The sequence below is a fragment of the Balaenoptera musculus genome, chromosome 14 (assembly GCF_009873245.2).
Source record: "Balaenoptera musculus isolate JJ_BM4_2016_0621 chromosome 14, mBalMus1.pri.v3, whole genome shotgun sequence".
In the NCBI taxonomy this organism is placed as follows: Eukaryota; Metazoa; Chordata; class Mammalia; order Artiodactyla; family Balaenopteridae; genus Balaenoptera; species Balaenoptera musculus.
The window spans coordinates 89,575,604-89,599,102 of NC_045798.1; the positions used below are offsets into that span (position 1 = coordinate 89,575,604).

The window sequence follows — 23,499 nt, forward strand, 5'->3', positions numbered from 1 at the left end:
CAATCTGATGACTGAGAAAATGGCATCCTCTTTAAATTTGCATTTAATCTTTTTGTGAGGTCGGAGATTTCTTATCTAAGAAAGTGTACTTCTCATATTTTTATTTTATAAGTTTCTGTTCATGTTGTCTGTCCATTTTCCTGTTATATGTTTTTAAAGAGGTCTTTATATATAGTTTGCTAATCATCTTTCATTCATTTGTTTTAACCTCTTCTAAATATTTTCATTTATAGTTTCTGTTGTCCATATAAAAGTTTAGCATCCTTATATAAGGTGACCTAACAGTAATTTTAAAATAGTCTTTAAAATAGTTACTTACGTAATGTGATAGAAGTGCTAATTATTACTATGGTGACGATCATATTACAATACATAAATGCATCAAACTGACTTGTACACCTTAAATTTACACAATGTTATATGTCAAGTATATTTCAATAAAAATACTTTAAAAAAAATAGTTACCGCTTTTGGTTTTATGCTTAGACCATTTCCACTCCATGACTATGTTTTAAATGGTTACTTTATTTTTTTATTTTTTATTTTTTTTATTTTATTTTTTTATTTTTTTATAGATTAATAATAGTTTCCATTTATTTAAGCATTTAGTTCAGGCACTCTAGGAAAGGTTTTAATTCTCACAAAAACAGAGGTGGACTTAATATCAGAGATAAGAAAATTAAAGTTCTATAAGAATAACTTGCCTAAAGTAATCCTTTAAAGCTTGACACTGCTCTTTATTGCCAATTTATACAAAGCTTCTTGTATGCTTTCCACAGAACTTAATCCCAATGCTGTATGCTTTGCCAACAATTTCCCTTTATTTTGTCCTTTTCTTCCTTCAGAACAGTCCATATGAGAAATCCTTAATTTCACCCTACTCTTACTTCATATTCCTTCAATATACATACTTTGTCTATACCAGTATGTGAAATGTGCAAATAGAAAGTTTCAGAACCCTTAGCTATTCATGCATCTCTTCATCTGCTCCCCACTTTGCTTCTCTAGAGGACTACCAACACCACCCCAACATTTTAAGCTTCCAAGAAGAGTATGATCATACCAGCCTTTACTTGGCTTCTCAGATTCACTTGGGGAGCCTTTGCCTCTAGATGCTCACACTCCTACTGGGTTAGATTACCTGGGCGTGGGGTCTAGAAATCATCAACATTCCCTCCAGTGAGCTTGAGGTGCAACCAGGTTTACGAGGTAAGACCTCAGCTATCTCAGTCTAAAGAGGGAGAATTCATTTTCCCCTTGTTTCCTCCAAGCTAGCAGATTAGAAAGGAAACAAAACAAAAGCACAGAAATAGACAAATTTTCTACCCAGACTCCTTATACTTCATTCTTCAAGATATACACAAAGCTCAACAGAATGAAGTTTATTTATCATATACACAAGTCATGTCTGACAACTGAGAAAATGCTATTTACACAAAACACCGTAGATTAAAAATACATAGTATTTGTATTTTAATACAATAATAGGGCCCCAGGATACAAACAAGGAAGTCTGAGTCCAAGTTTTCATTATAAAGTTATTTGCTCTGCTACAAAGAACTACAGTGGAGGTGAACGTTGGCAGTATATTTCTCAAGAGTCAATATTACTGAATTTCACACACACGGTTTTGCATCTGTAGAGGAAGAGACAACTTCTTCAGCACATGTACCAATTTCTGAGTCTTCTACTTCAGAATCCTCACCAGTTTCCTCTTCAGAATCAAATTCCTGACTATCCGGTGATTCAAAGTTATCCAGAGGTTCTTGATTCAGTCTCTATTATCTCCGCCATATACTGTACATGTTCTGCTACTTCTGCCAATTCCTTATTCCCCTTCTTCAGGCGGGCAATTTCATTGTCCTTTTGTTCAATTTCTTTATGAAGTTTCTCATTTTCCTTAAGTGCTTCATAGAGAGCCTTCCTCCGTTTTTCCGCCACTTCTTTCCAATATTGAGAGGATGGATTTTCTGTAATCATAAGATCAAATGCTTCTTGGGTGACGCCTCCAAGATTTTTATTTTCACTATGTTCTGGGTCAGTAACAACTCCAGAGCTGGAAGTCTTAGATATTAACTGGTCATTCCAATGTTTCCGTTTGGACAGGCTTTTAACCAACTCATTTTCTCTTCCGACTAGCGATCCAGCCATAGAAGGCTGAATCATCTTCAGAGTTCTTCTTGGAACAGGACTACTCTTTACATTCTCTTGGATTCCTTGTTTCTGCTTCATACTGTGATTCATTATACACTGGATGGAAGCGGGCAATCCTCGTAGCGAACGCACGTAGTTGTGGCTGCGGCGCCTCGCGTGGGGTCCACAGGCAATACGCGTTCGTCCCCGCAGCCGCAGGAAGGTTTCCGCGCTCAGCTGTAAAAGACTAGAACTGCGCCCTTCGGCCCTAGACGGCCACGTGATCGCCTGACACGAGACGGAGCTAAATGGTTACTTTAAAATCACTCCCGCTTTACACGTGAACTCTGCAGTCCAGCTAGCATTTGTTTGGAGTCGAGTTCTGCGTAGGAAATCAAACGTAAAACAACCTGCTGGCTGGTCGCAGCAGTGCCGTTTGCTGCATAGCTCACTGTTTTAGCACAATTTTAAAATTGCCCTGGGAGGTTCCAGTTTTAAACTCTCGCCCTCGGTGTATGAGTGTGCAGAGTTCTCCAAACCTTTGCCGAGGGAGTGCGTGTTCCAGACCTATTCCCCCAGCCTGTTTCCTGACTTTTCGCTTTAAAATACCTTTTGCCATATAAGTGTTTTAACTTTTGTTTAGGTAAATATTTATACGTTTTCCTTTTTGTTTGTGGATTTTGTGTTGTGCCAGGAGGCTGCTCTCCCACCAGTGTTCACTTAGCCTCTTAACCGCTGTCAGAGTTTGTCAGCGGGCAGCCTAAAAGTGAGAGGCTGGTCCTTAGCACTTACGGTCTTGTAAGTATTAAAATATCCCCTGCACACAGACCCATAGAGAAGAAAGTTCAGTCACGTCACTAAATCCGTGCGGCTGAAAGATGGTTTCATGAGTGAGGTCAAGTGAGTTGCTTTTATTTCAGCCTGCAGCTGGGCCGGCGTCTTCTCTGCACAGGCCCCCCCCCCCCTCTGCTCTGCCAGCCTCCCTCAGACTCCCCGTGTTTTCTGTTTGCTCTTCCTTTCTGCGCGGGGTGAGCTAAAGCTGTGCCGTCGCCTTGTCACTGAGGACACCAGCTTTCAGTTCTCATGCTACTTGCTGAAATGGCTGGTTTTTATCCTGAGACACTCGTGAAGCCTGTTGACTTTCTGATGTGCTTTGAGCCCATCGCTGGTCTCCCGCTGCTGTTTCTCAGCCGCCTGTTTCCTCCTGTGTGTGCGTTCTTGTTTTTCTAGCATACGTCCTCAAGTCGTCTCTCCAGGACTGAAGGGGTAGGAAAGGTCACGGACCCCAAGTGACCGGAAGGCTTCTGTTTGCCATCAGGCTTGGAGGCCGCACCTCGGAGTCTGTCCCTCTGCACCTCACTTCCAGCAGTCACAGGTGCTCCAGGGCACCCTGGGAAGCAGTTGCACAGAATAATCCTTCGTAGCAGATTTAATTCGCTGACAGTGTTAGAAAAGAAGTGCATTGTTAGGATACCATATTAGGATTTTTCTGAAAGAAAAGCCAAACAACGAGTATGTGGTATGTGATGGCATTACCTGGATTCCAGGAGAGTGGGTCAGCTGTGACAGAGGCTAAGTGTCGGGGAGGGGCGTGCAGAGGACTGCTAGAAACGTCCACCCCTTGGTCGTGGTGGTGTCTTCGGTGTGTGCTTGTATTCAAATGCAGAAAAGTGTACACTTTAAACATGCATAATTTATTGCTTGTAAACGATATCTTAAGAAAGTATTTAAAATTCCTCTATGATGTTATCTGTATTTTTGAATATTCCCTTTGCTGTGATCACAGGAGGTACATTTTATCATATTCAATATTATAAGGATGTTTTCCTCATTTTTATTAGTGACAGATATGTATAAATTGCAAAATACTTAGCAAGTTAGAGTATGCAATTCATACAGTGCTACTTTTAAAATTTTATGGTTGATACACTTTGATAGAGAGTGTGTTAAGCATTTGGATGAAGTAACTGGAAAATGAAAACGTTTTAAGTTTTGATATCATCATAAAACCAAAAGGAAATATATTTTAGAAAAAAGGAAATTTAGCTGAATTTGTGATTCATCCATCTATTTATTTATTTACTTATAAAATTTATTTATTTTTGGCTGCCTTGGGTCTTCGTTGCTGCACGTGGGCTTTCTCTAGTTGCAGCGAGCGGGGGCTACTCTTTGTCGTGGTGCGTGGTCTTCTCATTGCGGTGGCTTCTCTTGTTGCGGAGCACGGGCTCTAGGTGCACAGGGTTCAGTAGTTGTGGCACGTGGGCTCTGTAGTTGTGGCTTGAGGGCTCTAGAGCGCAGGCTCAGTAGTTGTAGCACACGGGCTTAGTTGCTCCGCGGCATGTGGGATCTTCCCGGACCAGGGCTCAAACCCCTGCATTGGCAGGCGAATTCTTAACCACTGTGCCACCAGGGAAGCCCCATCCATCAATTTAAATTTGTAGCTTCATATAATTTGACATATTAGGTATAGACTTTTTTTCATAGGAAAGAAAGCTCTAATTTCATTATGGACATAGGCAAGGCAATTTGGTTTTTCATCAAATAGCTTACGCTGTCCATAACTGTCACTCATTTTGACTTTTCTGTCTCTAATGTGATGGGCCTGGGGAGTGTTTGGTGACATTCACTGTTTGTCGCATCATCAGTGGAGCATTGTGTCCATAGTGACACCAAGAATGAATAAACCTGCCGTCCTTAGAGCTCTTTTTAAAGAACTGAGGGCGCCAGCCAGAATAAGCTCTCTAATTCTGTCGTGTCCAGAGCACCTAATGTGATCAGAGAATTGAAATTTAGTCGGAGCGGCGCTGCAGGTCCAGCTTCTGGCTGCCGCGGACGTGGAGACGCGTGGGAATGTGTTTCTGCTCTTGTGTTCAGGCAGATTTATTAACGACAATGAGGGCACAGTAATTTTCAATAAATCATGACTCGCTGATTCATTTCAAAAGATCCATATAGCAGTAAACAATACCATTTACATTTAATTAGTTTTATTGAACGAAAGGCAATTGTATTGGTAATGAACCACATGTTATGATTAAGGATGTATTTTAATGACCTTTAAGTAATGCGAACAAATGTTGCCCTTGACCTAATAGCAGAGGCTTTCCTACATTATTGAAAACTTCAGAATGAGTTTTAAATTATCATGAAAAGCTTCGAATGACATTCTCATTATTGTGCCATTATTCAGTCATTTGTTGTCTAATGTACTAGATGAAATGCATTCCTGTAAATGTTCATGTGCATGTGGAAATATGGGGGTTGTTGCTAGGCGGTCCTTTATTTCCATGTATCAAAAGGTAGTCTGTTATAGGAGAACTTCATTTTTTGAAAATGACTGTGACGGTGCAGGACTTAAATGATGAGTGATCCTCCAGCTTGCCTCGTCCCAGGAGTCAGTTGGCCGTCTTTTCACAAGTCTAAAATTATTACGCAGTGCATTTCTTCTTGTGTAAACTAGCCTGGCTTAATTACTTGAAAATACATTTTTATTAGTTAACATATAATCTAAGCTGCAGTAGCAGACCCACTGTGCTGAGCTGGCGTGTTCACCCTTCATCCAGTGCAGCGTCTCTGTTCTTCAGAACCGGGAAAACTAACCGGCACGTATTTTGCAGGCCCACCCGAAGGCATGTGAACGAGCCTCCCCAAGTTCAGCGAGCTCTCAGAGAACGCCCCCGGCAGGACGGGAGTGAGCTGTCCCGCTGCCCCACTGGCGTTCTCAGCCGGCAGGTGCTGTCCTCAGCCTCGGGGGTCTATGTGGCAGTTGCTGTGTAGGCAGTGGCCTCCCTTGCAGCCTGGAGTCACGGCTCCCCTGCTGCGTCTGGAACTCAGTAGTGGCCGTGGTGTGTTCTGCGGAGGGTCATTCTGGGAGTGATGTTTGGAGGTTCAGTCATGAGCTCAAACCTTCCTAAGGCTTTGGAAGCACTGCTTTCCATGTGTTAAGTCCCTTTCTGCTCTGAGATCTAGCGTGATACATCCCAGATCCAGGGAGACGTCTCTTCTCCCTCACCTAACAGCCCGGAGGTGGGTGGTCCCAGGTGGGAGCGCAGCTCTGTCGTCCGCAGTCAGTGGCCTTCAGCCGCGTCCCGGTGTCCCTGCAGCCTGGCCAGCGGGAGCGGAGGGCCCGGGGACGGGGCAGCGGCCTCGTCCTCCTCCTCCTCCCTCCAGGTGAGCGGCGTGGGGAGGGCTGGCTGTGACAGTGCTGAGGGGAGCCACGCGCCCGCTCAGGGTTGGAAGTCCGTCTTCAAAAGGCGATGGGAAGAGTGGTGGAGAGTGGTCTCTGTCACCGTTTCTTCATTTGTTTTCCGTCGAGTTTCTCCGATTTCTTCCTGCACTTCTCACTGGGTGCTGCGCGCTGAGGCTTCTCCGTTGGTTCTCCTGGAGGGTTTTACTGCCCTCTGAGCGGGGTGCTCCGTTTAGGTCTGTTGTCACGACGATTACCATTTTTATTAGAATCAGTTATTTCCCACTTGTTCTTCCAGGAGCTTGAAGCAACATGAAAATGTGTATGTCCCTCACCTACGTTAGAGTAGGAAATAAATGGAATGTAAACTGCCAAATCGTCCGTATGTCTTCTAGGAAGGAGAGAAGCTGTATCAGTTGTAGAGTGTTGCCTGTTCTCTGTGGAAAGATGTTTTCTTGAAGGGATGGAGCTTTCCAGACAGCCCATCAGGCAGGGCTCCCCTGGCAGAGGAGCTCTCACGGGGAGGGGCCCACAGCCAGCTGCCCCCTCCCGAGAGTCAGTGGGTGGCCGGGAAGGCAGGACCTGTGTCAGCCGAACCCCGAGCCTCTGTGAACGCGGAGCGGCAGGGGCAGAGAGCACAAGCACAGATCTCGAGGTCGCTGTGAGGAACCTGAGAGGACGTTACAGTGCAGACAGAGGCTGTGAGAAAAGATCAAGAGGAGAGTAAGACCTCTCGGCCAGGCACGTGGTGGCGGAGGTCCGTCGAGCCTCAGGGCAGCAGCGTGGCTCAACGGGGGAAGCAGAGTGGCGGTTCCGCATCTGGCTCGGTCCTCCTCTCTGCGTGTTGTTAACTGCCCCGAGGTAAAACTGGCAGACAAGAAACTGCCCAGAATTACACTGTGCGCTTCGCTACACCAGTGAAACCGTCACCACAGACAAGACAGGGGAACCCCTGTCACTGCCAGCCTGTCATCCTTTGTGTGCGTGTGGTCAGCTGGGGTTCCTCTTTTCGATAGCAGTGCTTTCCGACCTTTCCACTCTCCTGTAATTTCTGATCCGCCCACCTTTCTCTCATCAGATGATCTTACCTTGCGGAGAAAAAGCATTATATCAAATAGAAATCCCCTCCATTTCCCACCCTCCCGGCACCTCACCCCGCTACCTGCTGGTACAGCGAAGCGCTGTCCCCTCTCCTGTCTGAAGGGAAGTCTTCCGCCGCCTTCGCCTCACCCTGCTTTCTCGAGACCTCCGTCTGCCGATTACTCCCTGCCTTGCCTTCTCCTAGCCTCTCCCTCTGCCGGCCCCTCTCTCTTAGCCTTCAGGCCTTTAGCCAACTCTAGTGTCTCAGGTGTCCCTTCCTCAGTTTTAGGTTACTTGAATATATTTAGAAATCTGTCTTGCTTTGTTCATTGGCTTTTCAGCTATTCTACCTCTTTGCATATTTTTACTAGTTGCTAGAGATGGCAATATGCATTTAACTAAAAGTGTATCGTGAAAACTTAACGTTGTATCACTTCACATTTAATTAAGAACCTTGTAATTGAATGGATCCATTTACCCCACTCATTTTTGATGCTAAAGCACATTGCACATTTTTTGTGTGCATGTATGTTTGTATGCATTTATATACTTTTTTAATATGCAGTGTATCTACATATATCTTAAACCGTTCTGTTTTATCTGTATCTTAAAGAAATAAAGTGAAAAGACAGGATTTTTGTTTTTCTTTTGATATTAACCATGTTTGTTCCTTACCATTCCTTCCTAAAGATCTGAGTTTCTACTGGATATCATTTCCCTTCAACCTAAAGAACTTCTGTTAGCATTTCTTGTAGTGTATGTCTGCTAGCAGTGAATTCTCATTTTCATTTATCCAAAAGTATCTTAGTTTCACCTGTTTTTGTGAAGGATATTTTTGCTGAATATTGAATTCAGGGTCGACCAGTTTTTTCTCCCCACAGCACTTTAAATATTTTGTTCCATTGTGTTCTGCTTTCATTATTTGGGATGAGAAATCAGTGTTATTTTGCTAGTTTTTGCCTGCATGTAATGTGTCATTTTTCTCTAGGTATTTTTGAGATTTTTCTCTATCTTTGGTCTCTTATTTAGCTGTGACTTCGATTGTTTTAAATTTTACTCATCTGTCTAGGGGTTTGCTGGGCTTCCTGAATCTGCACATTTATGGCTGTCAGCCAGTTTGGCATATTTTCAGTCATTGTTTCTTCAAATACCTTTTCTTCCTCATTCTCTCTGTGTGCTGCTTCCAGGAACCCAACTGCAAACAAACTCCTGCTGTTCTCTCAGGGACACTGCGGCCATACTCATTTTCAAGATCTCTCTCCTCTGTGTTCTTCAGATTCATCATCTCTTGACCTGTCTTCAAGTTCACAGACTCTGTTCTCCAGTCTGCTGTTAAACCATCTAATGAACTTATTTCAGATGTATTTTTTTCAATTCTAGAATTTCCAGTTGGTTCTTTTTTTGTATACGTGTTTTCTTTTTCTCTGCTGTGGTTTCCTATTTGTTTATTGTTTAGGAGAATGTTTTCCTTTAAAAATTTGAGATGTTCTAGTAACTGCTTTGAAATTCTCATCTCTTAATTCTGATGTCTGGTCATCTCAGAATGTCTTCTTTGATTGGATTCTACTTGAATGTGGATCCTGTGTTCTCATTTCCTCCTGTGTCTGGACATTTTGGTTGTATCTTCAACATTACTGATGCATTGTAGAGACTCTGGATTCTATGATGTTCTTCTGCAGAGCATTGGGGTTTCTGTTTGGTTTTGTTTTGACTGGTGGTTAACTGACTGAAGTCAGACTCCCAGCTCCATCTTCCCTTCTGTGGGGAGCCGCGGAGGTCTTTCTTCCTTTCTTCTGGCGGAGCCGGACTGCCTGAAACCCGCCTGCACGAGCGGCTCGGGCTCAGCGCCAGAGCGCACACAGCACTGCGGCCCCCGGAGGCCTCCCGTTCCTCTCGCGCTTCAGCGTCTGTGGTCTGACCTTTGTTCTTCATGTCTGGAAGTCTGTGTTTTCTAAGTGTTAGCAGCCATGAGGCAAAACCAAAACAAAACAGGAAACAGAAACGAAACCTATAAAAATGGCAAACTGTCTGTCTATGGTGGGGGATCCTCCAGACCCCCCCAGTTTTGATGATTCTCTCGGAGGACGCCCAGGGCTCAGCGTGTTGTCCTCCTCGTGGCCGTGAGTGGTTACAGTGAAGGACTCAGCGCAGTCAGCGCAGAGAGCAGGCACAGGGCGACATTGCAGGAAAGCAGGCAGGAGCTTCCAGACTCCCCTCCGAGGGGACTCACACAGGACACGCTGAAGTCCCCAGCATAATGTGGGGACACGTGGGAAGTAGTTTCTACCAGGGAAGCTCATTAGAGACTCACAGGGCCTCTACTGGGGGCTGGGCCTGGAGGCACCCTCTGCCTGGCACGTACCGCATGCCAGACGCACCCCCCATATCCCCCGCCCCCCCACAAGAAGGAAGGCGGGTGTTCGGCATGAGCCATGTTGCTTGAATAAGTGGTTTAGGCACACTCTCTTATCTGGGAAGGGTGGCAGCTCTCCTGGGATCCACATTCCCAGACCCCAGCCAAGGGCCAGCCTTGCAAGCGGGGCTTTCTCGGGCCTGCTGTGTTAAACTTTCTGCACAGCCCGCTCGCTTGGCCGGGGCGTATTTGCAGCAAAAGTATACACAGCACTGTTATCCTTAGACCCAGCCCAGCGGGGTGAGACCAGCCCGCACTCTTGGTGTCGGTGAGCCCTCTGGGAGGGTTGAAGCAGTGCCCGCGCACCGTCAGCGAGGAGCCCGAGCTGTCAGGTGTGCCCAGCGGCCCCTTCGGATTTCAGGCGCCAGCCGCTGGCAGAAGCTCGCAGGGCAGTGCGGGTTTCCTCAGCGGGAGGGGAGCCTGCGGGCGCTTGTGGGAGGCTCGGGTGACCTTGTCCTCCTCTCTGCTGCTCCCCAGGGTCAGGGCTTTGCTCCTTCTATCACCACAGGATCCTCGCGCACCAGGCGGCAGTCCTAACTCTGTCTCTTCAGGCATCCCCTCCTCCCCAGGCCTTTCAGCTGCAAGGGTTTTAGGCAAGAAACACAGAGTATTTTTTGCAGGAAAATATTTTCCTATAACTTAACCAGGAAGACACACCATGTTCAGGATTTGGTCAAGAGGAACGCTGAATCCTCAGACTTTTTCAGATGGCTCTCCACAGCCCCCACCCCTTCCATCCGGAGCGTTAATCTTGGGCGTGGCCCAGGACAGGTCACCCCCTTGCTGGGACAGCGCTCTTAGTAATCAGACCGCAGCGTTAGGCGTGAGTCTCGGGAGGTGGGGCAGGCTTGCGGGCAGTGCACGGCCCGTGGGGCAGCCCCGGTGCCGTGTGTCTTATAAGCGTCGCCGGCTGCTTCGGACACAACCTGCCAGGGGGCAGCAGTTGTCCATTGGAGTCGGGAGGGTCCGCACACCTCTGTTGGCCTTAAAAACTGTTCCTTTGAGTTCTCTTCCATCCTCATCCGTAGCGTTGGCAACAAAACATAAGAAAACCATCACTTTTGGTAAATAAGATAGGAGAAGTATTAATTGGTAAGTGGAAAATTTCCAAGTCATTTTGTTTCATTATTATGTAATTAATTCAGATATTCTCTTTTCCAGGACCTTTTTTCTATCAATGCTTATGTTTATGCTCAGAAGCCACAACTGGATATTCATAGTTTTGAAGGCACATTTACCAGGGTAAGTTAAGTCTTTTGTTAAACACAAATATATTCATTGTGTAAGTTGAAAGTAGCAAACCTTTATTTTGAAAGAGTAATTAAATGAAGAATCAATTCAAACAAGTTCTGAACTAAAAAGTGAAGACCCAGAGAATGTTTCAAGTTTTTAAATTTTCCTATAGCAAATATTTCTTTGGGATACATTCAGTACAGTTTTTCTATTTTTAGCATATTTACTCTTTTTTAAAAAAAATTAATTAATTTATTTATTTTTGGCTGAGTTGGGTCTTCGTTGCTGCGCGAGGGCTTTCTCTAGTTGCAGTGAGTGGGGACTCCTCTTTGTTGCCGTGCGGTGGCTTCTCTTGTTTCAGAGCGTGAGCTCTAGGTGCGTGGGCTTCAGTAGTTGTGGCACGCGGGCTCAGTAGTTGTGGCTCACGGGCTCTAGAGCACAGGCTCAGTAGCTGTGGCGCACGGGCTTAGTTGCTGTGTGGCATGTGGGATCTTCCCGGACAAGGGACCTGCACAAGGGACAAGGGACCTAACCCGTGTCCCCTGCATTGGCAGGTGGATTCTTAACCACTGCGCCACCAGGGAAGTCCCAGCGTATTTACTCTTGATAAGATCCTTCTCCCTTAAAATATTATGAGTCAGTAAAATGAAGTAATTCAGCTATTTCAGTTTTGACTTTGGATAATAGTTAATACGTTATGATATCCACATCATTTCTTGATTTTTATTAACTGGTTGGATGGATATCTGTATGTGCACGTCCATTTCCTTACGTACATATGTGTGTTTCATGCTACATTCTCTTCATTATTATGGCGTTTTGGTATAGCTTGAAGGCCCCTCAATATTGATTATTTAATAGGATTTGGAGGATTTGGTAACTTTTGATTTTAACAGTTTATACTGGTATTATAAATGATTTATAATACTTAAGGGATTTTAATATATAATTGTAGCTTATTTTTAATTGCTGCAGTTATTTTTAAAGGATTTCTGGTAATACAGTCAGCTTTGTTTTACTCTTGGTCACATACAGGGATTGGTGAGCAATTGTCACCATTTGAGAAAGCATTTACTAAGGGCATATTGTGTGCCAGATAATGTGCAAACTATGGGAATGCAAAAATGAGGAGGTGGACATTACTCTGTAACTTTATTTCCACAAGTGCTGCAGTAAAAGTACGTGCACAAGATGTTCATGGCAACAGAGAGAAGGAAGATGTCCTGGTGATAAGTACCTTGTAATGAGTGCTGAAAAGCTAAGATCTTTTTCTGTTTTTGCAAAAATACTTATGATAAAAGCATGCATATGAGAGAAAAAGTCTTACAAAAAGGGCACCCTTAGTTCAATAAATTGAGTTATTAACCGCTATTAATACTTTGGGATATTATTTCTTTCTTCCTTTCTGTTTCGCAGATTTATATTGCTTATCATTTGCTAAAAGTTGGAAATGTTTGCTCGACAGAGTGTCAGAGAAGTGAGAGCAGGCAGGAGGCATGGATGAAAACACCAAGACCACAAAGCGCAGTTCGCATGGGGACTGAGTGTGTGTGACTGAGTGTGATTGTGTGTGTGTGACTGTGTGACTGAGTGTGTGTGACTAGCACGCCGGTGCAGGGGGAGGGAGGACTGGCAAGGAGAGCCAGGCTCAATCCCGAAAGTCTTGTCCAAAGAAGGAAGAAGCCATATAAGGATTTTCAGCTTAGATGAGAAAGTGTGATATTGGTGTTTGGAAAGGATTCCCCTAGATACCTGGTTCCCATAGGATACTGGCAGTCACCTGGATTTGTTCCTGTCCTCACAGCCTCCCCAGGGTGTACAGGCCAACTGTGAGAGCAGATAGGATCACCTGTCGCTAATACATGCAGCGGAAATGTGAGAGAACATACTGCAAACTTCAGTTTACTGTGAGTGGGGGAGATATCCAAAATGGCACAGGCAGCATCAGAGCCAGAATGGTACAGAAGAAAGGGGTTTGTGCCAGGATCCTGACTTTGTCGAGGCTTTTTAGTTAATTTAAGATACATCCACTTTGTATGAATTATTGCAAGTTCTTACCAAGTGTATAATTCATTGCCTTCATTTGATGTTCCTAACAAGGTTTTGTTTCACTCGTTTTAGATATATCAAACTTTAGTTTTAGATTTTTTCTGATGGAAAAATCTTTCTGTGTGCATTTTTCAAAAAGGAGGAAAAGAAAAAACCATGCTAAGTAATTAGTTTTGTAACTGGAATTTTTAATTACCGAAATAACAATTGGACATTTTAAAAAGTGTTATCTGCTTATATTCCTTTTTTATAGTATAATGTACAAAGGAGAAAATGTTTCTTCTGATTCAGCCTGTATAATTAAATAAGAATCAGAGCAAATTAATTCAGGTGTCCTGTGGCAATTGACGTATTGTGTATTTTATTGCCCGTGCAGAGTTTTAATACAGATATGCATATTGTGATTAATATCTGTTTCTACTTCCCTTAAAACAATGTCAGGGTTACCTAAATTACGTACTACATGACATTTTGTGTTGTATAAATTATTCATGTTATTATTATTGATATCATTAATTTTGCTTATTGTTCAAGACGTAGCTATTCTCTCTGAAGTTTGGAGTTTAAAACTATAGCCAGTTTTGAAATATTAACAGCATTCGTGGTCCTTTAACATCACATTCCCGTTTAATCTTTTTTATGATGCATTTTCTACTGTAATTTCCTTTGTAAACCATAGCACACTTATCATTGTTCATGTCTTTTCCAATCAAAATACTCTGCTTTTAAAAAGTGTATCTCTATTGTTTGTTAAATAGGGTGGACTATTGAGAAAACAGCTTGAAATTGTAACATTTTGCATTCTGCCCCTCTCAAGGCAGATTTTATCTTTTCAAACGATATAACATTAAGGAGAAGGAAACCCATAGAGAAAGTTATTTAGAGATAATTTCTTTCCCATCTTCCCAATCTTTCCTCTGTACTATGTGAGATTGGTAAAGAACTATCTTTTACAGTAATTTTCTCAATATTAGAAAAATGTTTTATGTTTAAAGTCCATCATTGTTGTTAAAGAATTGAAAGGAAACTACATAGATACTGTGTATTCTTCAACACCTAATTGTGTTAGAAATTGACAAAAGCATTCACATGATTAAATAGTTCTAGAAAAGTAATGGGAGAACCAACTTAAATTTCTAAAACTAAATTGTATAGCACCTTTTATTTGCAGTTCAGAAAGCCTTATAAAAATTTTGTATTTTTTAATGTCCTTATTTCTCTTGGAGTTTGACCCAGTGGGAAAATACTATACTAAAAGATATGCATGCAATAATAATTTATAAATTTCCATATCAAGGGAGCCGTAGGAAGAGTTTTAAACTAATAAAATTGTACTCATTGTGCTTTTATGGTCAACTGGTGATGGGCAGCTGCGGGCAGGTGGCCTAAGGAGTTCTTCAGAGAGACAGGGCGGCTGGAGTGACAGCAGACTGCCGCCTGTACGCGTAGCCCCACGTGAGGGTGTTAGGGACTAGACAGAGAGAGAGTGTCATGTCTGTCGGGCCCCAGATTTATTCTCTTGCTGGACCCATATGAGTGCCTGTTCTGTGCTAGGTGCTCAGAAGGGCAAGGTCAATGCCATAGGCAGATAGCTCGCAGTCTGGAGGGAAGCTAAGCATGGAAATGGCTATGAGGCAGTGAAAATAATTCAGAATTCACATTAGAGAATAGTTTTATTTGTTTTCTACCTTAAATGATAAATGTGTGAATCAGCAGTCGGCAGGGTATATCCCAGTTATGTACTTAGTTTGCTAGGCCACGGCTAAAACGCCTACATTAGCATAGAATTACAGGATACGCTATGTGGACCGCATTTAGGAGATAGGCATGAAGATATTTCAATTTTTGTCTCTCCAGCAGTGTTTATCAGTGTTAGGTTCTAAGGCCATCTCTGTGAATGAATCAGAAATTGATCATTTCAGTTCAGTCATAAATTGAAGTACAGAATAGCTAATACATAGAGGCCACCTACTTCTCTCTTTTAAGAGTTGATACTTTGTTCTATAAAACCATTAAAGTCAAAGGGAAAACTCAGTATTCCTGGATTATGTATTTCTGAGTTAGGCAGCTTTTATCTCTTTACCTTGAACGGCTGCCCTGGTTGTAAGCACAGCGTGGTTCCCTGCCGGACAGGTTTCTGTGGAAGAAACAGGGAGGGTGCTGGAGCGCACGCGCCAAGGACTTGGACAAGCTCATGTGCTATGAAGGCTGTAATGATGGGTGTGAGCCACTGGGCGAGAGCTTGATTTGATTCCTGATATATTTGGAGATTTGTAAATATATTATCACCATTAGTATAAAACTATATAAAAATAAAATGGTTAAAGGTATTTAAAAATTTTATAACCTTACCATCCTAGTATAAATAGTCATATTATCCTTTTGACTCTTCCCCTTCAAATTGTTTCCCATGTATGTACATATTGGAATAATATAAGCCTCATTTTTTTCCCCGCTTAAGATATGTGTTTGCTTAGTATTTTGTATATTGATGCAGCCATATAATTATCAATAGGTATTTTTAAGCTAAAACTACTAAATGCAGCAAGTGTAACATATTTTACTTGGCAAACTGTAACTCTTAAGGGACTTTGAAATGAAGGCCAAAGTGTGTGTGTGTCTGCAGAAACAGAGAATGGCCGTGTGCTGGCTTCAGAGCATGGAGTAGACAAACCCCTTTAATCAAGGGCTGTCTGTGGAGCTCCTGCATTTCAAGACCCAGTTTAAGTACCATCATTTGGAAGGCTTCCTTGGACTCCCTTTTCTTTGATATCATTGCACTTCTGCCTGCCTTTATATTTGCTCTCGGGTCTCTATTTTGTCATCGTTGTGTGCTCGTTTAGCTCTCACACGAAACCAGAAACTACTTAGGTGAATGGCTGTCTTACTTCTTCTCATGGCTCCAGTTTCTAATACAGGGCTTGGTGTATATTCAGATACCAAATACACATCTGAATGAATTGAAGAACTCTCCTATTTACAGATGATATAACTAAGGCACAGTTAAAAGAAACACCAGTTTATAATCCTAAAGTGAATTGTTTCTTGAGGAATAGCACCCCACCTGTGTGGACAGGTAGAATTGCTTCTATGTTGTAGCTATTGTGAATAATGCTGCTATGAATATGGGAATACAGATATATCTTTGAGACCCTCCTTTTAGTTCTTTCAAGTATATACCCAGAAGTGGAATTTCTGGATCATATGATAATTCTATTTTCAATTTTTGCGGAACTGCCAAAAGCAGTTCCATAGCGGTTGTACTATTTTACATTCTCACCAGCAGTGAACAGAGGGTCCAGTTTCTCCACATCCTCACCAGAACTTGTTGTTTTCTGATTTTCTGATAGTAGCCATGTTACTGGGTTTGAGAAGTTACCTCATTTTGGTTTTGATTTGCACTTTACTAGTGATTAGCAGTGTGGAGCATCTTTTCATGTTCTTTTTGGCCATTTGTATACCTTCTTGGGAGAAATGTCTATTCAAGTCCTTTGCCCATTTTCAAATTGGGTCGTTTGGGTTTTTTTGTTGAGTTTTAGGAGTTCTCTATATATTCTGGATATTAATTCCTTCTCGGGGACTTGATTTGTACGTATTTTCTTCCATTCTGTGAGTTGCCTTTTACTCTGTTGATAGTGCCTTTGAAGCACAGAATTTGTTGATCTTCATGAAGTCCATTTTGTTTATTTTTTCCTTTGTTATTCGTGACTTTGCTGTCATATCCAAAAAATCATTGCAAAACCTAATATCATGAAGCTTTTGTCCTATGTTTTCTTCTAAGTGTTTTATTATTGTAAGTCTTGCATTTAGATCTTTGATCCCTTTTGAGTTATTTTTGTATATATTGTTAGGGAAGGGTACCGTCATCCTTTGCATATGGATATCCAGTTCTGTCAGCATCATTTGTTGATAAGATTGTCCTTTCCCCATTGGGTGGTCTTGGCACCCTTGTCAAAACATTTAACCTTATATGCAAGGGTTTTTTCCTGGGCTCTCCACTTTATTCCATTGGTCTATATGTCTGTCTTTAGGCAGCACTATACTGTTTTGATTACTGTAACTTTGTATTACATTTTCAAATCAGGAAGTATGAGCCCTCCAGTTTAGTTTTTCTTTTTCGAGATTGTTTTGAATATTTCAGGTCCCTTGATATTCCATATGAATCTTAGGATGGATTTTTCTATTCCTGAAAAAAATGTCATTGGGATTTTGATAAGGGATTGCGTTTAATCTGTAAATCACTTTGGGTAATACTGACATATTAACAATATTCAGTCTTCCAATCCATGAACATGGGATGCGTTTCCATTTATTTATGTCTTTTTTACTTTCTTTTGGAAATATTTTGTAGTTTTCATTGCACAAATCTTTCACTTCCTTGGTTAAATTAATTCCTAAATATTTTATTGTTTTTGGTGCTATTATAAGTGGAATTGTTTTTGTAATTTCTTTTTCAGATCATTCATTGCTCATATATAGAAACACAACTGATTTTTGCATGATGAGTTTGTATTCTGCTACTTTGCTGAATTCATTTATTAGATCCAACCATTTTTTTGTGAACTCTTTAGGATTTTCTACATATACGATCATAACATCTGCAAACAGAGATAATTTTACATCTTCCTTTCCAAATTGTGCCTCTTATTTCTCTTTCCTGTACAACTGCTCTGGCTAGAACTTCCAGTATTACATAGTATGTTGAATAGTTGTGGTGAAAGCAGATATTCTGATCTTAGAAGAAAAGGTTTTAGTATTTCACCATTTGGTATCATGTACACAGTGGGTTTTTCATATATGGCTTTTATTATATGGAGGTAGTTCCCTTCTATTCCTAGTGTGTTGAATGTTTTTTATTATAAAAGGGTGTTGAATTTTGACAAATGCGTTTTCTGCATCAATTGAGATGATCGTGTGGGGTTTTTTCCTTCATTCTGTTAATGTGATGTATTTTGTTGATTGAGATATATGTTGAACCATCATTGCATTTCAGGAATAAATCTCACTTGGTCACTGAGTTTAATCCTTGTAATATGCTGCTGAATTTGTTTTTTTGGTATTTTGTACAGGATTTTTGCATCATTGTTCATAGAAGATATTGTTCTGTAGTTTACTTTTCTAGTAGTGCCTTAGTCTGGCTTTGATATGAGGGTTGTGCTGGCTTCACAGAGTGAGTTAGGAAGTGTCCTTCCTCTTCAATTTTTTGGAGTAGTTTGAGAAAGATTAATATTAATTCTTTAAATTTTTGGTAGATTTCACCAGTGAAGTCATCAGATCTAGGGCTTTTCTTTGTCAGGAGATTTTTGAGTATTAATTTTATCTCTACGAGGTATAGGTCTGTTTAGTTTTTCTATTTCTCCATGATTAGTCTTGGTAGATTTTGTGTTTTTTAGGAATTTGTCCATGTCACCTAGGTTATCCTGTTTGTTGGCGTATGGTTATTCATAATACTCTCTTATAATCCTTTTTAATTTTTTAGACTCATAATAATATCCTTACTTTCATTTCTGATTTTAGTAATTTGAGTCTTCCTTTTTTTCTTAGCCCATCTAGCCAAAGGTTTTTCAATTTTGTTGATCTTTTTGAAGAAGTAACTTTCATATTTATTAATTTTTCCTGTTCTTTATTTTGTTTATCTCTGCTCTGTTCTTTATTTTCACCTTCCTTCTGCTAACTTTGGGTTTAGTTTGTTCTTCTTTTTCTAGTTCCTTAAGTTCTAAAGTTAGGTTGTTGATTTGAGATCTTTCCTGTTTGGGAATTTAAACAATTATAATTTGTTATAAATTATATAACTATATAAGCTATAAATTTCCCTCTTAGCACCACTTATGCTGCATCCCATGGGTTTTTATAAATTATATTTTCCTTGTCATTTGTCTCTAAGTATTTTCTAATTTCCCTTTTCATTTTAATTCATTGTTTTTCTTTTAACGTCTTTATTGGAGTATAATTGCTTTACAATGGTGTGTTAGTTTCTGCTGTATAACAAAGTGAATCAGCTATACATATACATATATCCCCATATCTCCTCCCTCTTGCGTCTCCCTCCCACCCCTCTAGGTGGTCACAAAGCACCGAGCTGATCTCCCTGTGCTATGTGGCTGTTTCCCACTAGCTATCTGTTTTACATTTGGTAGTATATATAAGTCCATGCCACTCTCTCACTTCGTCCCAGCTTACCCTTCCCCCTCCCTAATTCATTGTTTTTTAAAAAGAATGTTGTTTGATTTCCACAATTTTGTGAATTTTCTGTTATTAATTTCTAACTACATCTTGTCATGGTTGGAGTAGATATAGATACTTTGTATGATATCTATTTTTTAAAATCTATTGAGACTTAATTTGTGGCCTAACATAAGGTGTATCTTAGAAAATGCCCCATATGCACTTGAGAGCAATGTGTATGCTGTTGTTGTGTGGAGTGTTCTATATATGTCTGTTAGATCTAGTTGGCTTATTGTGTTAAGTTCTCTATTTCCTTACTTCAGTCTGGTTGTTCTACCTGTAACTGTGAGTGGGATATTAAAGTCTTTAACTATTTCTCCCTTCAATTCTATCAATTGTTGCTTCATATATTGTCTTTCATTAGAAGCATAATAGTGTATAATTATCATATATTTTTGCCTTATTGAACATTTAATTAATGCATAATGTCTCTTGTGATCCTTTTTGATTTAACATCTGTTTTTTCTGACATTAGTATAGCCACCCCTGCTCTCTTTTGCTCACTATTTGCAGGGAATATCTTTTCCCATACTTTAACTTTCAACTTCTTTGTGTCTTTGGATCTAAAGTGAGTCTCTTGTAGATAGCATATAGTTGGATCATTTGTTTTTTATTGTTTTGTTTTGTTTATAAGAATCTGTAGCTTTTTTAAAATTTTATTTATTTATTTATTTATTTTTGGCTGTGTTGGGTCTTCATTTCTGTGCGAGGGCTTTCTCCCGTTGTGGAGAGCGGGGACCACTCTTCATCGCGGTGCGCGGGCCTCTCACTGTCGTGGCCTCTCTTGTTGCGGAGCACAGGCTCCAGACGCGCAGGCTCAGTAGTTGTGGCTCACGGGCCCAGTTGCTCCGCGGCATGTGGGATCTTCCCAGACCAGGGCTTGAACCCGTGTCCCCTGCATTGGCAGGCAGACTCCTAACCACTGCGCCACCAGGGAAGCCCAGATCATTTGTTTTTATCCATCCTGCCAATATCTGTCTTGTGATTGGTGAGTTTAATCCATTTATATTTGAAGTAATTAGTGATAAGGAGCAATTTACTTCTGTCATTGTACTATTTGTTTTCTATATGGCCTATAGTTTTATTGTCTCTGATTTCCTGCATTACTGTCTTGTATTGTGTTTCATTGATTTTGTTTTTTTTATAGTGAAATGTTTACATTTCTTTCTCATTTCCTTTTGAGTATATTCTGTAGCTGTTTTCTTTTTGGTTACCATGGGGATTACATTTAACACCCTGAAGTTATAACACTCTAATTTGAATTTACACCAACTTAAGTTCAATAACATATTAAAAACTCTGCTCCTTTACAGCTCTTTCCTCACCTCTTTCAGTTGTAGTTGTCACAAAATTATATCTTTATATATTGTGTCCTAAAAATATAAACTAATAATTCTTTTAAATGCATGAGTGTCTTAAATTATGTAGAAATAAGATTTAGAGTTACAAACCAAAGTTACAATAATACTAGCTTTTAGAATAATAACTTGCTTTTTTTCTCTAAATATATTAGTCTCTTAAGTCATGTAGAGAAGAAAGAGTACAGTTACAAACCATTGTTACAATAATATTTACTTTTATAATTATTCATCTTCATTGAGATCATTAATTCTCCATGTGGTTTTGAAGACTGTCTAGTGGCCTTTTATTTCAGTCTTCAGGACTCCCTTGAGCAGCACTTCTTGCAGGGAAGGTCCAGTGGTCACCAGCTCCCCTCAGCTTCTCCCCCGCTCCCCAATTTGGCTAAGCATGCATTTTAAAAAAAATTTTTATTGGAGTATAGTTGATTTACAGTGTTCCTCAGCTTTTGTTTATCTGGGAATGTCTTGATTTCTCCCTCACTTTTGAAGGACAGTTTTGCTGGATATAGGATTCTTGGTTGGCAGTTCTTTTTCTTTTAGCACTTTGTCTATACCAGTGCACTGCCTTCTGGCCTTGATAGTTTCTGGTGAGAAATCTGCTAATCATTTTATTGAGGATCGCTTGTATGTGACGATTCACTTCTTTCTTGCTATTTAAGATTCTCTCTTTGTCCTTGTCATTTGAAAGTTTGATTATAATGTGTCTTGGTGTGGGTCTCTTTCAGTTCTTTTACATGGATTTGATTGAGCTTCTTGAATACTTACATTCATGTCTTTCATTAACTTTGGGGGATTTCAGCCATTATTTCTTCAAATAGTCTCTCTGCCCCTTTATCTCTCTCTTCTTCTGGGATATCCACAATGAGGATACTGGTTCGCTTTTTTGTGTCCTGTGGATCCCTTAGGCCCTTTCAACTTTCTTCAATCTTTTTTCTTTCTCTTTCTCAGCCTCAATAACTTCCACTGTCCTACCTTCAAGTTCACTAATTCTTTCTTCTGTCTGCTCAAAACTGCCTTGAATCCCTTTAGTGAATTTTTCATTTTGCTCATCATACTTTTCAGCTCTTGAATTTCCTTTGGTTTCTGTTTGGGTTTTCTATTTCTTCAGTCACATTTCCGCTTTGTTCATACATTGTTTTCTTGACTCTCTCCACATCTTTCTGTCTTTGAACATCTTTAATATTTTTCTTTTAAAATCTTTGTCTAGTATATCTGCCATCAGGTCTTTTTCAGGGATAGTTTCTGTTGATTTATATTTTTACTTTGAATGGACCATACTTTTCTATTGGTTTTTATGCCTTGTTATTTTTTTTGTTGAACGCAGTACATTTGAATATAATAATGTGGTCAACTCCAGAAGTCAAAACCGGGGTTCGTTGGGTTTTTGTGATTGCTTTTGTTTACTTTTTTTTGATTGTGGTAGACTCTCTCTCTGCTGAGGATCAGCCTGAGGTATAAACTTAATGTTTTCTTATGTCTTTTCTGAGCCTTTCCTTGGTCACCTGCCATCATTTTCTGTTTCTTCATGTACATGCAGTTGTTTTTGAATGTCCTAGTCTTTAATATCTGTCTTCCAAAAGAGGGAAAAGAGAAAAACAAAGGGGGATAAATGGGGCACTCGCCCTTGAAATCCACTTGGTCGGGGAGGGGTTTGCAACAAGTGGGGAGGTGTGACAACAATGACCACCTGCCTCTTTGGCTGCATCTCTGCCATCAGAAGCAGCATCAGAGCACAGATTCCTGATATTGGAGGACAAGGTCCTTTTGGTCCTCCCTGGCTGGCTTCTGCAAGCTGCTCCAGAAACACATGGATGGCCTCCTGCCATGTGGCTGCGGGTGGGACGGGTAGGTGCTACGTGCTAGGACCTGAAAGTCACCACAATTGACTGCAGTAACCATCCAGCGCTTCCCCTGGAACTTGCAAGCCTTCACCAACTCCAGATTCCAAGTTAGTTACATCAGACAGATTCTGTCCCTGCAGTTGTGGTCCAGGTGGGGGCCATTCCCGGTATTTCTTGCTCCGCCATCATCCCAGAATCCTCTGTGTAAATTCCTGTCTTTTACCCCTATTTTTCACTGCCTTTTCACTGCTTGTTAGCTGGATCCAGCTGGTGGACTTGTTTTTAACACTGTGGATATCTGAAGTATGAGTAATAGAAAAGTTGCTAATTTGCGTTTTTCTTACTTTTCTCTCCTTGAACAGGAAGATAGTGATCCACCCATTCACGAAAGTCTCAGCATAGAAAATACCTTGTGGGCAAGCACTGTTGTTGCATCAGGTGAGAAATAAGCTCTATTTTTAACATGAATTCTCACATATAGGAGATGCTTTGTGTTTTTAAGTGACTCCAAACAAATGTTTGTCAAAGTGCTTTGCACCACAGGGACCTTATTAAACATATACTCCAGTTCAGTGGATGTGGACCAGGCCTGAGAGTCTGCATGTCCGGCAAGCCCAGGGCGAGGCTTGTGCTTATCACACGTTGAGGAGCTAGGCTGAAGCAGCTAAGGAGGGTGCACCCTTGTGTAGCAAGGCCGGCGGCATTTTGCTAGTTTTGACATCTGTTTCATGACAGACTTGTCAGTGTGCCTTAAAGACAGGTAGCACAGCAGAACCGGGGAAGCAAACAGTGACTTCAGAGGGCTCTGACCACTCCTCATTCACCTAACAGCTGAGGAGGTCGGTGTGGTCGCTTGTCTGTGGGGGAGAGAAGTATTAGATGATACAGGGACATTAGGAGGTAGGTTGGCTTGGGCCTTTAGGGGCCAGGATGAAGGTTCTTTTAAGTAAAATTGGAGTATGTTGGAGTATTTCTAGT

The 23,499-nt window shown here is 41.1% G+C and overlaps 2 protein-coding genes across 8 annotated transcripts in view; one reads left to right on the forward strand and one right to left on the reverse strand.

Moving 5' to 3' along the window:
- Window positions 1-23,499, forward strand: part of ATP9B (ATPase phospholipid transporting 9B (putative)) — a 227,399-nt gene that overhangs the window by 80,254 nt on the left and 123,646 nt on the right. For all 7 annotated transcript variants that reach the window (XM_036874381.1, XM_036874378.1, XM_036874376.1 and 4 more), the window contains 2 exons: window positions 10,974-11,054; window positions 22,884-22,959. In XM_036874381.1, the coding sequence (XP_036730276.1) occupies window positions 10,974-11,054; window positions 22,884-22,959 (157 nt within the window). The remainder of the gene's footprint in view (window positions 1-10,973; window positions 11,055-22,883; window positions 22,960-23,499) is intronic.
- LOC118906776 (geminin-like) lies at window positions 1,368-2,360 on the reverse strand. Its single transcript, XM_036874384.1, is given in 2 exon segments — window positions 1,368-1,779; window positions 1,781-2,360. Coding segments are annotated over 2 exon segments (627 nt in total). The 5' UTR covers window positions 2,245-2,360; the 3' UTR covers window positions 1,368-1,616.